Below are 17,611 nucleotides of genomic sequence, written 5' to 3'. Positions count from 1 at the left end.
TCACACAGGAAAGGAATAAAAGCAAAGACAGGAACTGCGTGTGAAGTGAGGAAGGGAGTTACAAACACAAGAGATCCCATCTGCAGTCACAGCCTCACCAGTCAATGCAGAAGTTGAACTCCCTCTCTTTTGTGCTTTGGTTCACTGAGGACGACAAGTCAGGGGGACTTTGGTTGAAAATATGTGGGGAAAGAGGGAAGTCAAGAAAAAAGGCCTTTTTTATTTTTAAGAGGTGGCATTGACTCTTCTATCTATTTCAATTATCTTCAGTGTTTCATTTCCTTCTAGTTCGGAGTTGACTCTGCAGGGAACAAAAAAACCAAAACAACAAAGGTTAACGCTAATAGTTAGTCATTTTTAAAAGCGCATATCCTGCTTGAACTGGCTAATGCCAAAAAGGCACTCAGTATTTACCAGGTGCTTGTCAGTTGGAGTATGGTAACACACCGAATTAGTCATCTCTTTGGCTCTAAGTATAACTTCTGGCACAAGTGCTCAGAAGGCATGCTTGGGGTGACATGGCTCATCCTAGCCCTCAGAATAGCAGGCTTTCAAACAAAACCCCTCTCTCCACTGTTTGGCGTGCTTGCTGCTGCTTGTTAGCAGAGACCAAGACCCGGGCCAACAGGACAGTGGCAGGACGAGAAATGGTAGAGTGGAAAGAAAACTGCACACACATATTTAAACCAGTGAATCTCTCTCTTTGCAGAGGTCCCAAAAATTTACATTTATGCTAAAAAAAAAAAATATAAATTATGAACGAGCTCTGTGTTAAGTAGTTCAGATAACTTTACAGGTCTGTCTCTTAAGACTGAGTCCTGCAAACTTTCCACAGTAATGCTTTAGTAAGATCACTGCTGCGAGAAGCTCCAGCTCTTCACACTCTAACCTCATTGAAAGCCCAGTGACTCACAGCCTCACACTTCCACCCAACTGGCGAAAGCTTATTCCTTTAGGAAACACAGAAGTGCTTAAAGAAGTGGGTAGGCACAACTAACAGGTTTACAGGGGTTAGGTTTCTGGCAGAAGCACTGAGTTTGGTAGCTGTATTACTACAATATTGTTGCAACCACTTCTCCAGAGTAACAATAACTTTGCCTATAAGCTCTCCAGATAGAGACCGAACTCTCACTTCATGTTTCACAGTGCCCAGCATAGCTGAGCCCCTAGTCTTACTGCTGGCCTCCAGGCACAAGTGAGTGATGCCGAACAGCCGTATGACAAGCAGCCCACCCTCCGCTCACCTGTGCTGCTGCAGGCCCAGCAGCACCGATTTCTCTAGCCTTGTCTCGTTGGCTATTGTGAACTGCATGATATCATCCTGCTGTGTCCCTGGCACGGCTTCCAGGGACAGCGCTGTGTACTTGGAGGTGTCTGCTTGCCCGTCATTGCGATCTGCAAAGGAGATCGGGCTTGACGACTCCTCCAGTTGGTGAGGCTCTTCATAAATTAGCAGACTCCTTGACCTCACTGCATACAAAGACAGAAGGCAAAAAGAGATGAGAAACAGGCAGCTCGGAGAACATCCCTGGTCATTTCAGGAAATGGAAACCGTCAGAGCAGAACTAAAGAACTAAAGGTCTTTTCTCTTCATAGTGATTAACTTCTAATCTGATAGCTCAGGAAAGATACCACAGCAATGGTCCAGCTAGGGATCAAAAAGCTCTGAATTATTCACAAAACAAGAACAAAATGAAACAATCACTTTGATAATATACGTTGAAAGCAGCTAGTTCATTACAGGTATATAATACTGACAGTTTCCCACTCAGTCCTTGGACTCTGGTGACACTGGCAAAGGACACACCAGCTGATATCAGTTGCGCATTTTAACAGTATGAACATTTACTACCGAGTAGAAATCCTGCTACCTTTTACAGACCACTAGCTTTAGTTCCACAAACAGAAACAAAACTGCTTTAAACAGAAGTACCAAGCAGGCTAGTGGGGAAAGGCTTTGCCCATGTCTATGAAGTCTTCTGCCACCAGAACAGCTTGCCAGGCTATCCTTTGAAAGACACAGGTATATCAAGGAATGGCCCGCTAAGGAGAAGAAAAGCAAAAGGTGCTTGAGGAGAGGGTTAGGGATGGGGGTGGAAAACAAGTGTCAAAGCACAACCAAGCAGGGAGCAAGACTGGGATAGTTGTCACTTACCAATGGAGTCTGTGTAGGACTCTGGTGAGGAATGCTGCCTGGGCAACACCATCTTTGTAGCAGAAGGATATGGCCCATAGCTCTGAGAGAAGCTGCCAAAAACTACTGCAAAGCACAGCACCACCATCTGGCAAAGGGAAGATGCAGAAGAGGTAAGCGCACTAGCTCTGGGCCCACACGTGCACATGAAAACTAAGAATCAACACAATGCAAATCTGATACTTTTTCAAAACAAATCATTTGAGGCCATTTTCATCACTACATACAGTATCTCTTAGCAAAGGTACATACACAATAACAATTCAGTGTTTTAAAGGGCAGATTTCAATGCCACCACTTTGGCCTATAACCTTATTTCCTCCCAAAGTTGAAAAGCAGACACAACCACCATGTGTGTTTTACAGATGCTGTTGGGAATTTCCAAGATTATTTCTGCTGCTGGCCCCAGTCTTGCTGCGAAGTGACAGAGAGGCTGGCAGACTAGGAGAACAACTTAGGCCTTGAAAATCATTTCCATCAATTTATAGCACTAGTATAAAGGGAACTTCCTGGCTGAGTGTAAGGAGGGGAAAAGGAAAAATTTCATTTAAATCCTTTTCTTATCCTGACTACTATTACTGAAATAGGCCAGAGGTAGAGTTACAGCTTTAGTCATATTTTTATTTGGATAAGCAAGTTTATTTTTACTGGTATCAAAAGAACCAGGCATCAAAGGTCACCATCGTTTTCATTTTACAACTCTAGACACCATTTCTCACATAAAATATTGTAGGAAATAATAAAACAGGTCACTCAAAGGAGCAGCGCTCCTTCTTTCATCACTGCAGCATCCAATCAAAAGCACAGGCCCAGTCTCCTCCAGAATTAAATGCCTTCCTACAACCGTTAATCTTCATCAGCCAGGAGTTTCACCTTCCTCAAAATTAATTGTCATATTTTGAAAAGAAGTTTCCCAAGCTGAGAATTTGTGGGTGAGGGGCTTCACAGAACAAGGGATGTGCCTTTGAGCAGTGGAAAGAGATTCTCATTCCCCTACAATTCCCAGCTTTAGAGACACTCACCATAAGACAGGTCCCTGTCTGTGTGCTAGCTGCCTTACACGAACGGGACACTTTCCCAGCAACCATGGCTTGGAGTCTCTGCAACTGCTGCAGAAGTGTTCTGGAAAGAAAAGACAACAGACAAGCATCAAATGCACTGATCTACTTGCTGGTTAAACATCTTTTTGCTTCAAATACCACACCTGGCAGTAATACAGCATTTATGACAAGGTACAGATCATTAAAGTCCTCCCCTTGAAGTTAGTAGCAAGGGATGTTTTTAGTTTTACAAAATTTTTACATGTATTACCACCAGACCTTTCAAAAAGATCCTTTGGCTTTCCCTCAACTGATGTCCTTGAACTTCCTCAGCACTTTCAGAAGACTCTTATAAGTAAAAACTGCATTTTCAGTGTTTCTACAAGAAACAATTCTGGTAAGCGTACAAACAACTGAAACTGCTCTATGTGCAAGTGACTAGATGCATATACAACCTGGTTCTGTGTCATGAATTCAGCAGGAGTTTCAACATTATGTGAAAAGGTGCAGAAGCAAGTTTGTAACTGCTCTAATTGGTGGCAGAGGTATACAGCTACCTCCTTTTTCCTGAAAACCTGCTGTACAGTGGTCTGGACCACATGCTGGACCATTTTCAAAGAGAAGGTCTTAAAGCTAGACATAGGCACAGACTTCATTTCTCATAAATTCATTTATTAAGTAAAGCACTTCATTGCTATTTGTTAAATCCTCCAGGAGCTGACAAAAATCACAGATGCTTGAAGTGACTACTCTGACTGTGTCTTTCAGAGGTCCCAACCACAAAGAGGTGCCAACCGTAATGGCAATTCTGTTCTGGTTGGAGTCAATAGTCCCAGACCAGGAAGGTGATCTGTCTTTCTGTCTGTTTTTCTTTTGCTGTGTCATCATCAATCACTACAGTTAGGATATTAGTAATTTACATGGGAAATTATCTCAAAGAATGATTGATATACGGTTTTCACAGCAGTTTTCATTTCGTTTTCATTAAAGCTTTTTAACAGATAAGGAGTAATCCAAATACTTGCCCTCGACACAGTCAAATATAGTACAATTTTGCATCAGGATGTTAACTTTGCTGTTTGTTTCCAACTTTACTTTTAGTTTCTCCTGTAAGTCTCACAACCTCTTGCAGAGGGTAACCCCCACAAAACTCCAGGCAACAAGCTTCGGAGGCTGTGACGTCAAATGCTAAAGCAAGAGGCAAGGTTAGGATGTCAGAGAAAATAGAAGGATTATTTTAAGATCAAACTGGCTAAAAGCTAATTGTAGGACAGACCCAGAGGTGCCTTCACAGCTCAATATACACTTGTCTGCCTATTATTATAGATTTTTTTAATCATCAATGCTCATTGCTAATTAGGGTTTAATGAATTCAAGGACTTCAGGAATGCATTCTGAAATGAGCACAAGGCACGCTCACAGCAGAGATATGTCTGGGCCAGCAGATACTTCTCAACTTATTAAGGAAGGATGTCTTGCATGCTCTTGAGAGCATGGTTTATTCTGCAACTCAATATTTAAAAAAAGAAAGCAATTCATCTAATTCAGTCCTTTATTCACTATTAGAGAGACCACAGGCAAATTAAGAGATGAAAACACTGTCCATCACGTAAATGAGACCATTCTAATTCTGCATCTTTCCCCAATTCCTCCTCCCATCCACTACATGGCATAGGGGTCACAAAGAGTTGCGTACATGGTATATATCATTTTCCGGCACAGAACGTGCCGCATACGGTATTCCCACCATATGCCACCAGCTATGCTATACAGCAACGCCTTTTTAACCCTGCAATTTCTGTGCTATTACAGAAGACTAAATTTTCCCCCCATTTCAGGCCTGACTCACTGGGCTCGACATGGAACAGCTCTGCGGAGCGAGGAGGAAGGAGCTCTCCTCCTCCCCAGCTCGGGGGCTGGCAGCAGCAGCAGAAGCAGCCTTGAAATGCTGATCACTCTTGCCACTTTTTGTGGAGGCGTCAGTGAGAAAACAGCTAATGGCTGGTGAGGAAATCAACAGAGAAGAGGCAATTCTCCTCATTTTGCTCATCTCTGCTTTTTTGTGCCCAATTTAAAAAACCTGCTGGGCAGAGTGGGCCCAGAGAGCTGATTCCAAAATGCTCTCTTTTTGGAAAGTATAATTAGGCAGGTATTCTGAGGTCTTCTATACACAGAGGAACATTCATCACCCACCTTATTTACCAACTACCTTCTATAAAATGTCTTTCTCCCCCAAGTTATTTATCTGAGCAGAGCTACTGCCTTATTCTCTGCAGACAAGAACTCAGTGTTTGGAGCTGACAGGCTACAGGTGCATTTTCAAACTAAGCGCAAAAGCCAAGGCAAGAGCAAGAAACAAGTTTGTTTGTTCAGAGATGATACCAGTTTACCCTGCCACTGCCAAAATGAGGCACTCCTTGGTGGAAGACTGGATTCCAAGGTCAAAAGATCTTTCCCATGCAAAAGCTGTCTTCATTGTTACTGGACGGCTGCAGGGATGATCTGGACTACGAGAGGGAAAAGGAGCAGCTCTCTGCTCTGCAGAACAGGAACTTAGGTTAAGCGAAGATGCTCCCTCTAAATAGCACCAGGAAGGCCATAAATGCTTTTAGTGAAACACACCGCCTATGGCGAAGTCCTAACAGGAGAAAATGCAATCCCAAGGCAGCGTGCATAAGGGGGTTTGCACCCACAGGGATTATTTTCACTGTGTCTGACACGTTTCCCAGTGATATTCAATTAGAGGGTCACCTCCGTAGGAGGTGTGAACGTGCTTTCACGCTTTTCTCTGCCAATGGAAGCACCTCATAGGAAAGCTGTAAAGTGACTGAAGACTCCTGCTCTCCCTTCCACACGCTGCCAGCAAATCACTCTGCCTGTGATGCCTTGTTTTTGTGTGCACATTCACGTATTCATCTTCAGAAGAGCCCCTTTCACTACCAAAGTAAGGAACAAGTCAAGGCTACCCCTCTGCTTCCTGTGACACTTTGATTAAGGAGAGAAAATTTGTCACTCCAGGACCTAGCCACCCGGGAGGCTTCCTCAATTCAGTGTTTATGTTTAAAATCCAACATCAATTTAAACAAAAAAAGACAGCTTCTAGGGGACACCAAACACTGTTTATTTTGATCAAGATTTTTCAGAGAATTTATCTACTTTGTGAGGGACAAAACCTAATTTTGATAAGGAGAGAGAAAAATTATTCTGTCTTCCAACTCTACACACAGATTCCTTCTCTGCCTGTCCTATTTGTAGGAAAGAGAGCAAATCCCAAAGTAAGGTTTTCACTGAAAGACTAGAATACCTCAAAGCAGGAAAAAATCCACAATTGTTTCTCATTTGAATTACAGAGAAAAAATCCAACAATTTTTCATCAAAGATGTTTCAGCATAAAAAAACACTGTCCTGCTGCTTTGAAAACAAGGAGTCACTCCAGGGCTGCCACACTTTGTCAACTATTATAAGGGTAGTCTGAAATGAAGTGCAAGATCTCTCATTGCAACTTAAATCCAGATCCTTCACTCCTTGAAAACGACTTGGTAAAATGACTTTACCAGCCTCAAATAAAGGAACAGCCAAGCAAATCAGTGAAGTCTGGCAGCTTTGGTGCTGATAAACCCTTGGTGGGTCAGACTGATATGCAACTTGATCTTTAGATGACTGGGAGTTGTACAATAGCTTGAGCAGAAGCATGAGAAATGGAAGAACATCCCAATCGTATTTAGAAAGCCATTGCCTTTAAGGTGCCTGTCAGAGTGATCTACACAACTTCCTAGCCACTACTCCATGGGATCAACTCTAGCAGCTACTTGCATGCATTGTCCATGTGTGACACTCTCAACCATATGCTAATTGGATCCTATGTCTATCATTTCTCCAGGAAAAGTGATCATCATTGTATCTATAAATACAGACTCAACAGAATTGAAAAGCAAAAGTACTTCTCATGTGTCATACACAGTACCAGATGTTTCAATACTGTCTTTAAGCCCACATAGCCATGGCTCCCAGCTAGACAACACTGGTGTCAGAGTCTGTATTCAACCCCCTAGATCACTGGCAGTTTCTGCCTTCGGTCCCAGTGCCAAAACTTGAGTGGACCGAGCCTTCTTGGTGACTGGGACAAGTCAGTTCAATTCTGGGCACCAGCTTCCTCTCACACCCTTTGCTTTCTAGGACAGCAGTGCCCCTCATGTTCAGACGCTGCTCAAACCAGTGGGAGCCTGGCACACTTGTGGCTACAAGACATAACAGATAGGCATGTAATAATGTGATTCCTCAATTTTGAGAAAACTGCCTAGAAAGGAACTTGGATGGGTTTCTTTTAAGAGACTGAGTCACATAAATTAGGAGAGGAAACATATGCTAGTGTTCTAATACTAAAGATGCCAAAAATGCTGCAGTCACTCACCCAGAGTAACGAGAATTAAAAACTCCCCTGCATCTTGATCCCCAGCCTCCTGCCTTGCCTTTTAAGATGCATGAATGTCAGGGGAGATGTTTCTGGATGCAAATTTTTTGACCACACTTGCACCTTTTACATTACATCTTTTCAGATCCAGAATTTCAGGCTAAGGCAGGCTCTCAGGAAGATTCTTCTAAATTTTTTCATGTTACTGAGAATAATGTAGGAACATTTTTACCAGAAGAAATTCTAGTGTTTCCATGGTTTGGAGCCAGATTTTGAAATGCAAGCAGGGTTTCCCTGAAGTCTTAGGTATGTATCATCTGTGCAAATATATTCTATATATAGAATAACATGCTCTAAAAAACTGATTGCACATACCAAAAGGAAACTCTGCTGTTCAATAGTTGCATGTTTTGGAAATTGCCCTTCAGTTCCTCTCAACTCCAGCCAGACTATAAAAACATGATACTGACTGACAGTACATACATGTGCATGAACTTTTAGGTAAGCAGCTATAGTCCAATTTCCCAACAAGGTAAAAAACCAACTTTGTCCTCATCTACGCTTGAATGCATGAACACTTTTACATGTAATCACAGCTCTTATTTTCGTCTTATCTTTCTTCCACTTTTACAATTTTTCACAACAAAAGAACAGCTCTAATGTTTGTAGATTTACTTTTAGATAATACCTTCAACGACATCTTCAGTTTTTACTGCATTGAACACTCAAAGTTGCAACTAAAGTCAACTGGGGCTCTGCTTTGGGCATATTAAATAAGATACATGTGTGTATGAGTGTGTGCTAGGTACTTTGAGAAATAAAGTCCCAAACATATAAATTTGGGCATCCAAGAATAAACTGACATGGCACAATTTTGACCATCACTACTTTGAACTTTGATTCCTGATTGTACATAGGAGATAGAAGTACCAGCTACAGGATGCTGTGAAGACAGGTTCTGAAACATTGGAACAGTTTCTGGATGCCACATCAAGGCTCTGTGCAAATACCAATGAGGAAACCAGACATTTTTAATTCATCGTAGGAAGTGGATAATGTACATTAAACAAGGGCCTGGAACCATTCTCTGAATGAGATAGTTGCACAGTTATACACTAAATAAGAAAAGTGGCTCTTTGGGGTTAAGGTGAAAAAAACCATAATGTGGTATGTTACATAATTCAGGCTTAATGAAAGCAGGCACTTTTACAAATTTCTCAGTACTTCAATTTGAAGCCTTAACAGATTTTAGATACAGTTTGTATCTAAATAGCCAAACCAGGATCGCCATGAATTGTAAGAATTTCTGTGTCAGGAACATCTCCTTCTCTGCAGGAGATTACAAATCAATATCAATGCTATTGCAGAGGGAAGAAAACAATGCAGCTCATCCCACATACCCAAAGTATGAAGGATTTGGAGATAATATCATTTAGCTAAATATTTTTAGAGCATGTAGCATGACAGAATTAAGATCATCAAACAATAGAGAAGATGCTAAGAGTCCTGCCTAAAAGGATGGACAATACCAACAAAGCTGTGCTCCTGACCACATCCGCAACAACTCAGACATCAAAACAGTTGGCCAAATTTAGCTGAACTCGGAAGAACAACTCTAGGCTTGACAACATGTTGTCCCTGAGTGGTTCATCGACAGCTGCATCTTTCCTTAGAGCAGCTGGCTTCAGCACCTCCTGGGACAGATCCTGGGAGAGAAAACCCTAATCCCCACCTACAGAACAATTCCCGGTTCTTTTATGTAAAACCCTGGAGGAAGATACAAGAGGCACAGAAATGGCTCGGCTCTCTTCAAACAAGCAGCAGATGTCTTTATGCATGAGCAGTGTGTGGGAGACACTCTCCAGCAAATTACAGTGCTACAGGGTCTGGCTCCATGAAATGAGAGATTGGATCCGGAGATTAGAAACAACACATGTGACTCAATTAGCGATACATTGGCTGCCAGACAAGCTCTAGGGCCATTTTCCTTGATCGTGGGTCTTATCTTCAAAACCCAGCCTCCTCCCACACTTCAGTGCTACCATCATGTTCAATGGTAATATTCAACCATCACTACAAATGCCTCTAACTAGAAGGTGTTAACAGTGGGCTTATCTAGTACCTACTCATTGGAATTTGCCATCATTAGAGAACACGCCAAGCATAAGCCATGACTGACACTCCAGTCTCAGCTAACATCCGATTAAAAGCTCAGCTAATCAACATTTTCTGCCATGTGTCCTTTGAGAAAGCCACCGAGTCACCCGTTTCTTCAGAAGTGAAGAAGCAAGAAGTTGATTTTTCCCCTCCAAGTGAAGGAAATTCTGAGGTGTGAGATCGTTAGAAGGGTGTACAATAATTGCAAAAATATCTAGTAGTTCAGAAGGAACTAATAATGACTCGAGCTTCAGCACTGTAATTTCTGGCAGTGTCATGTTCCAGGTCAAGGTCTCCTGTCAAAACAGTCTTTCACCAAATAAAGACAATTTGGAGGGTTGAGCCGTAGTTTTTTGTTTGTTATGTATCACTAATTATGTTTCTGTGGGCAGTGGAAGAACTCAAAGAAGAGTGCTGAAAGGTTTCTCAAGCACATCACAGGCTAGGGAGACAGTTTTAAGACCTGACATCAAAGCCTCCACACTTTACACTACACTGCAGTCATGATAACTGGCTTTCCTCATCTTTCTTTGACATTAACCACGTCAGATACAGCTATTGTTTACATTTCAATTGATCTCTTAACTTCCAGATTTTCACTTTTCACTGTAATATCATGCTACGGTTTTGTTTTATTCCCTTCATACCTTACCTGTTAGTATTCTCCAGGACTTCAACCTTCTTACGCAGCTCACTATTTTCATTTGAACAGGTCTCAACTCTGGAGACAGACAAGCAAACAAAGAGGAATGTAAAGAATCAGTCATTTATTAAAGAGATATTGTAAAACAAACCAAACTTGCTTTCACAGAGAGCTCTATGATCTTGCCTGCATTTAATGAAAAGTTACACTAACAAACTTTAGTCATAATCTTTAATCATACTTCATAGCGTAAAAGACATTGCAAAAGATACTACTAGCTGCGGAGCACCTGCTTACAGTGCTCAACTACATCGCAGTAGGTGCAGCTCATTCAGGATGGGCTGTAACTACTTTTTGCCCCTTGAAATAGCAACAGCAAAGACCCTGCTCAGACTTTCTCTGTGCATTGGGCCATAGGACAGATACTTTAAAAGTCACAGAACATGCTATATTTATGTTGTTAGCAAATATTTTGTGCAAAGGCATTCCTTTGCATTTCATTGCTAGGATAAAGGACCAAGCAATTTAGCAAATGCCATGCTTCTGAAATCATATCCTTGAATGTCAAGTTTATGGAGGCTAATAAGCCAGGAGATTAATTCCCAAGAGAGTCCTCATTTCCACACTGCCCCTGGAAGCCTCCTAAACTAAAGGAGATTATCATACAACATGTCACTTAAGAGGTCCAAGGAAAAATCTGGGACTCCTAAAAAGACAAACATGACTCTCCGGAATAGCTTCAAGAAGGAAAAAGGTAAAGGGAAATAGCTTTGACATCTGTATGCATAGGGCGGAATTTCACAAGAGTAACTCTGAGAAAGCAAGATTCAGCTATAAAGAGATAAGAAGAAAAAAAGGAAATTGCATCAAGGATATCACCAAAGATGGTACAAGGGGTTTAACAAATTCATCTGGTGAAGCACATAAGAGAAATACTAGAATACTTGTCTCTTGGAAGAAAGATTAATTTGGGATATAAATCACTAACTGGGGGTTTGGCTCCTTCTTACTAAGGGAAGTTGACGGGTCACACGCTGTTTTCCTGAGTCCTGCTTATTTTCCCAGGCAGTCTTGACTCACTCACTTCCTATTTCTGACTCCATCTGTACTAGAAGACATAATATATTCACTCTGAATCCACCTTTCCCTGGACACTGCCTACCCACTAGGCCAACAGAGTTGCATGAGGGGGAAGCCAACAGCAGATGGATTTTGCCCTATTTAACGTTTAAAGTCTTTGTCAGCATGTTAACAACGTGTTGCAGGCAGACACAGTTATGAATGCAGCACCCCAGCACATGTACAAGCAGAAGCCAGAAGAAAGGCCTTTTCTCAGTCATAACCACGAGATGGCAGCTGGCACTCTGTGCACAAAACAGTCCCAGCATCAACAGCTGGATCCCTTCCCAGTCCAGCAACTAGTGCTATTGGCCCGCTTGAAACAGGAAGGAGGCTGGCTTACTTTTTTTCCAGACTGTCCATGTATTCTTTCTTTTTTCTTCTACTTTCCTGGGCAGAGATCTAAGGAAAAAAGAAGAAAAACACCAAATATTTGCATAGAAAAAAAAAGCATCAGAGATGAATTAATAAACTGGTAAAAAGCCCTGACGTTATTAGATTCAAGCCTCTGTACTGCTCTCATTTCTATTTCTGGCAAGCAAAGCTCTGACTTGGTCTGTTTCCACATCCTGAAGCAAGACTGCTCCTCTCAGTAGTAGGAAAAAGATCATTCCTTGCTCTTACAGAACTAACCTTAAAAAGTAAATCAGATTCATCTGGAGAGAATATCCTAGGACAAATACTAAAAGATGATCCCAGGACAATGCCCTGCATCTGGGAAAGGAAAAGCCCATGCATGCATTAGAAAGCAGCTTTGTAGAAAGACCTGGGGGTCCTGATGAACACGTCAAACATAAGTCAGCCATGTGCCCCTGTAGCAAAGGTGGCCAAACAGATCCGGGTCTACATGAACAAGATTGTAGCTAGCAGGGCAAGAGAAGTGGTTCTTCCCCTCTATTCAGCGCCTGCAAGACCACAGTTGAGTACAGCATACAGTTTGTGACTCTGAAATAAATACTGTGGATGTATAGAAGCAAGTCCAGAGGAGGGCCACTGCTATAATAAGCGTGCTGGAACACATGACATATCAGGAAAGGCAGAGAAAGACAGGCTTGTTCAGATTTAAGAAGAGAAAGCTAAGGAGGAAATCCTATTGCTGTCTTCAACTATCTTATGTAGCAAAGATGTCAGAGTCTTTTCAGAGGCATACAGCTAAATGGCAAGAGGCATCAAATACAAGTTGCAACAAGGGAAATTCCCATTAGATGCTAAGAATTCTATTTATTTGTTTTTACCACAAGAGTGGCCTAATAGGGGAGCAGGTTGCCCAGCAATGCTAGGGACTCTTCACCCTTTGAGACAGTAAAATGTGACTGGACAAGTCCCTGAGCAACTTGATCTAAGCTGACCCTGCTTTCAAAGCAAGGACTTGGACCAAAGGACCGCCAGAGACTCCTGCCAATATAAATGACTCTGATTATATGAAAATGTTACATAAAATGCACAAGGTCACTTTCAAAAATTTTGAAAAAAATATATTACAAGACCAAATTCCAATTCAGCGTAGGCAAATTTACACCTCTATCTGCAAAACCAATAACAGAATGCATTAACCTTCAAATATGTGCTAATATCCTTTAGAACAAGTGAGCTGGCCAGGTCTGGAAAAAAAAAACGCTTTCCTCCCTATCACGCCACAATAGAAGAAAGAAAAGACTTGTAGGGCATTTCACAGCCTTGGTATCAACCATTCCTTGAAAGGTCATGCAATTCAGTGATCAAAAAACTACGGCACTGAAATACACAGTCAGATTTTAAAACATGAAACAGTGGAAAAGAACACCTTCATCACCATGGAAAGAACACAGAGGTCTTTGCCTACCACAAGGGTAGGATTGTACTGATTTTAAAATGGAGCCAAGCGATAGCAACTTGATACCCTGCTTGCTAAATACTCTATTGTTCATGTGTTCAGATAAATACCTAGACATAGGTACACTGTCACAGTGACAGACAATTTGATGGATGTGTTTAGGAACAAAGAAAAACACTTTGTTAAAAGACATCTTACAGCATTCCACAGTACCACAGACCATTACTGCAGAATTGTTGCAGTATTTTTTTAAATGAAGGATGAGTAGGAATTACCCAGCAAAGCTAACCAACGTTTACCTTGTTCTTTATTTTCCTGCGGATTTTCTTCAACACTTTCTCCTCTGCTTTTGTCAGGGGCAGTTTGGTAGGGATTGGGTACCCCTCTGCTATCAGCGTCCTCTTCTCCTCCTCTGTCAGGATGAGTGGGCCAGTCCCCTGTAATTTCTGCAAGTGTCATAGAAATGAAACAACGTTAACACTAAGTGCACATAGCCCTAGAGAAAAGGGTGTTAGGGAAGAGAGGCAGCAGCTCTCCCACTTCAGAGAGGACTCTGCCTACTAACACAACAGCCTCTTGCAATTGGCAATGCATGGAAGGGGAAGACCTTTTAGATAGCTTCCATTCAGAGACTAAACATTTGGGACGGGATTCCCTCAAAACAGTTGTTCTTGGCCCAGCTCTGCACGTACTGAGGCCAACAGTAAAACTTCCCTCAGCTCAAACAGGGAAAGAGACAAATAAGAAGCACTACTGAAAATCCGTCCCTAAAGATCACCACTTGCTTTCGACAAGACAAGAGGACAGATGCAGATCTACCAGGGACAGGTTAACCCAGCAGGGCTGGGCCCTAATGCGAAACACAATCCATGATGGGAGAAACCTAATAACAGTGTTGAACCCTGTCTCAGCTTAGAGGAGAGGCGCATGCTGTTCTCTGTGGGAACAGACCAGACCAGTGAGCAAGAATTACTGGATCTGCAATTTTGACCAGAAATGGGTTCATCTAAAGAACAACAGAAAGTTAGCAAATCCATGGCAAAACCAGCAATTTTAAGAGAGAGAGAGAGATAGATAGATGCTGGAAAAAGCCATCCCAACTTACATGTGGTGCAGTCAGGAGAGGGGAATTGGAGAGCGCTGAAGCTGTGCGCGATGTTACTTTAGCCGTGGCTTGTAGTTGGATTGGGCTTGAAGGAGGGAGCGATCTAGCCGGGCTCTGCCCTCCTTCAGAGTCACTGCCATGGCTGCTGGGAGGGGTTGGAGGCAAATGCAGAGGATCTACTGCTAAATGGCAAGAGAGACATATAACACAAGGTTTTGAGGTGCTAATTTAAATTTCCACTAGAGCTGCCCCCACCACCACCACCCAGTTTCCAAGACTAGGACTCTCTGCTAAAAAATGGATCAAGCAAAAGTGGCAACTTGGAAAATTTTCAGAGCACGCAAGTCTCCAAAGGAGGAATGAAACGCAGCAGCTATCTTTAGGTTCAACAGACAAAACAGGGCTCTGCACATATGCTCTAGTCATTTCTACCTACACTTCAGCTTCTTCTCCAAATGCTTTGAGGTTTAAGTATAGCCCTCCAGTACAAGTCCCCTGTCCCTGGGAAACCACATTAACAGAGGGCTCTGAGCCAGCATGCTTTCTCTCCAAAAACAATAGTCTTTCCTAACTTTGCTGTGGATTAAACAAATTGCCAGTATTTTTCAAGAGAAGGTATCACATCCAAGGTTCTATGAACAGGGAGGAGAGAAATAACCTGCCTCCTAAGGACCTGGTTTAGCACCACTAGGAGGAAGTAACAACCCAGTGACACCAGAGGCTTTAATGTACTGATGGAGCGGGAGCAGCATAGGCAACCACCACAGGAACCTCTCTCACACTGTGCTATCCAGGGCCATAAGCTAACTTCTACTGCACTTGTAGCCAAAAGAACCTGTGCTAGAATTGGCACGCAAAGTGCTGCTTATGACCAAATGGGTCTGGACCAAGAGAAGCAGGACAATGTCATATTACACGGACAATTTAGCAGATGTCCAAAACAGACATAACTAAGTCATCTTTTCTCTGAGATAAATTTACAGCAAGGAAAATTGGGAGTAGGAAAATACAGGGCTGAATTTGCCACCTTCCACTTCTGTTATACTTTGCAAATTTGAGTTGAAAAGATCAAATGGGTGGTGGGATAGGAAGGAAGAAAACTAGTAATAACAAAAAGCTCTTTTGTTTCTACATGAGCTCTTTTTGTTTAGCATCTTAAATCTAGTAGTTGCCAGAAGGAGGTACTCACTTGAAAAACAGCAAGGCCCTTAATCCCACAAAATAACCAATCGAATCTATGCCCTAGGTTGAGCTATAGCCTCCCATTTTTCCACCTGCTACATCACTTGCTTCTCTCCCTAGAGCAGTTCTACTTACCTACACAAATGAGTTCACTAACAGAATATCAAGTGTTCCTAACTGAGACGCAGTTGTCTGCTCAAATTTCAGCCCAAGTGTTTGGCTCTTTCAAACTTCCTTGGGTTGACAGATTATGTGCCACAAAACCATGTTTTACTTTCAGGGCAGGGATCATTGCTCCTCCTTCCTCATTTATAGATTAGTGCAAAGGCATCCTGGTGGTTCTTAAAAACTCTACTAAAACTCATATACTACAAACAGATGCACCTAACTTTTAATTTCATATGAACTCACATCCTTGCTTTTGTATCAGAGGTTAAAACCGTGAAGTTTCCGCTTATGCTCTTCATGTTTTCTATGCCTTAGTTAAGCCCCCTCAAACTGATTTCTCTTCCAGCCTAAATAATCCTGGAATTTAAGGATTTAAGCTCCCTCCAGCAAGTGTACCATTGTTAATACATTACAGACAAAAAAGGGATAATTTTCTTTGTGATGAGCAAGGGGGGGGGGGGGAGAAAAAAAACACATAAATGGGTCAGAGAGAGAGTGACTCTCCAGCAGCCTGAGTTGAATCCCTAGAAGGCAACAGCTTCAGCCTAAAGATTAACATGGTGAACAAGGAAGCCAAATATTTAATCAGGGTAAACTACATTCATTGTGCATGCTGGTCATCTCCCCCTGCATTTTGGGTTGGTAATTGACAGACCTTCCTTAGAAGAGAGGTTCAGGAACTGATCCACTTCATGGGGCTCCAATTTAATCTCTGGAAGAACTTTCTGGCTCAGTGGTTTCATCTAGAAAACAGAAATTAACAGCATGAAAATCCAAAGCACACATCTTAAAAATCTTAATAGAAGGATACAAGTATGACTTCTCCATAAATGGAGAGGTTTCCCTCTCCTGCTCTGCTACAGGCAAAGCTTTAACTGCTTCACACAGTTTGCTAAACCAGGCTACAGAGAATACTGCCCTGACTACTCCCACAGTGGCTTTTCTTACTACTATATTTAGCTAAATAAAAGATTACGCCTCAGAGATGACATTTCAGACTGAAAGCTAGCATGCAACCCACTCAAATTACTTCTCTTAGCAACAGAGCTGCCGCTAGGATCTGCCGGACTGCACAGTCTGTTTGAGCAGAGACAGAAACACTCCTGGCAGTTGGGGGAGAGCCTGTTCAAAACCGTTGTCACCTGGGAGCAAGAGCAAGGGGCCAGTCACTGAGCACCAGATTATTGAACCCAAGTTCATTTCACGGTGTGGAGGAGCAGGAAAAGAGACAGTCACGGCTGACCGAAGTTTGGAAGACATCTGGCTCGCCCTGTTGACAGGGCTGGGGCATCAGGCTGCCAAGCTGTTGCCTAGAGTCTGCCTGAATGCTACAGTCCCAGGCTTTAGGAAGTCAATCATCTGGCACATCAGCATGCTCACTGCAGCCAAAGTCTCCTTCAATAACCTGTGTAACTAATCCGTGCAATGGTAAGGAGCCACCAGCTAGTCCCAATATACTCTTTGCAAATCATGGCATCCCAAGCTACAGCAGGACTATGTACTGGGGACAGCACATTCAGACTAGAAGAGGATTATGGGAAACTTGTGTTTACTTTTTTCAGTTTCTCGTAAAATATTTTCTGTTGCACATATTTCTGATCCACATCCAAGTGGAAACATTTATTTTCAGCGTATACTAACTCCACCTGGCCTGGACTGACATTGCTCCCTCGGGACTGAGAACAGTTATGCTTCTTCCTCCACTGACAGGGGACTCTGGTGAGCCATCAGCTGCTGCAGTTCATTCTCCTTAACCACAGCCACACTACACCCTTGAGA

General features: G+C 42.4%; 1 protein-coding gene across 2 annotated transcripts in view; it reads right to left on the bottom strand.

Annotated features, from left to right (window-relative positions):
* Nucleotides 1-200: 200 nt before the first annotated feature.
* The window catches only part of CREB3L2 (cAMP responsive element binding protein 3 like 2), a 77,218-nt gene continuing 59,807 nt past the window's right edge, over nucleotides 201-17,611 (bottom strand). The window contains exons 4-12 of one of the 2 annotated variants that reach the window (XM_087766378.1): nucleotides 16,488-16,575; nucleotides 14,483-14,664; nucleotides 13,677-13,823; nucleotides 11,908-11,966; nucleotides 10,455-10,523; nucleotides 3,217-3,316; nucleotides 2,156-2,282; nucleotides 1,245-1,470; nucleotides 201-301 (exon numbers count right to left, since the gene is read on the bottom strand). In XM_087766378.1, the coding sequence (XP_087622504.1) occupies nucleotides 226-301; nucleotides 1,245-1,470; nucleotides 2,156-2,282; nucleotides 3,217-3,316; nucleotides 10,455-10,523; nucleotides 11,908-11,966; nucleotides 13,677-13,823; nucleotides 14,483-14,664; nucleotides 16,488-16,575 (1,074 nt within the window). In that variant the 3' untranslated portion in view covers nucleotides 201-225. The remainder of the gene's footprint in view (nucleotides 302-1,244; nucleotides 1,471-2,155; nucleotides 2,283-3,216; nucleotides 3,317-10,454; nucleotides 10,524-11,907; nucleotides 11,967-13,676; nucleotides 13,824-14,482; nucleotides 14,665-16,487; nucleotides 16,576-17,611) is intronic. The other variant, XM_087766379.1, reaches the window with a different exon arrangement.

This window comes from Nipponia nippon, unplaced genomic scaffold (assembly GCF_047370975.1).
Source record: "Nipponia nippon isolate SJK-2023a ecotype South Korea unplaced genomic scaffold, ASM4737097v1 scaffold_3, whole genome shotgun sequence".
Taxonomy (NCBI): domain Eukaryota; kingdom Metazoa; phylum Chordata; class Aves; order Pelecaniformes; family Threskiornithidae; genus Nipponia; species Nipponia nippon.
The sequence above is the reverse complement of the archived record's forward strand: the minus strand, read 5'-3'. Positions and strand labels throughout refer to the sequence as shown.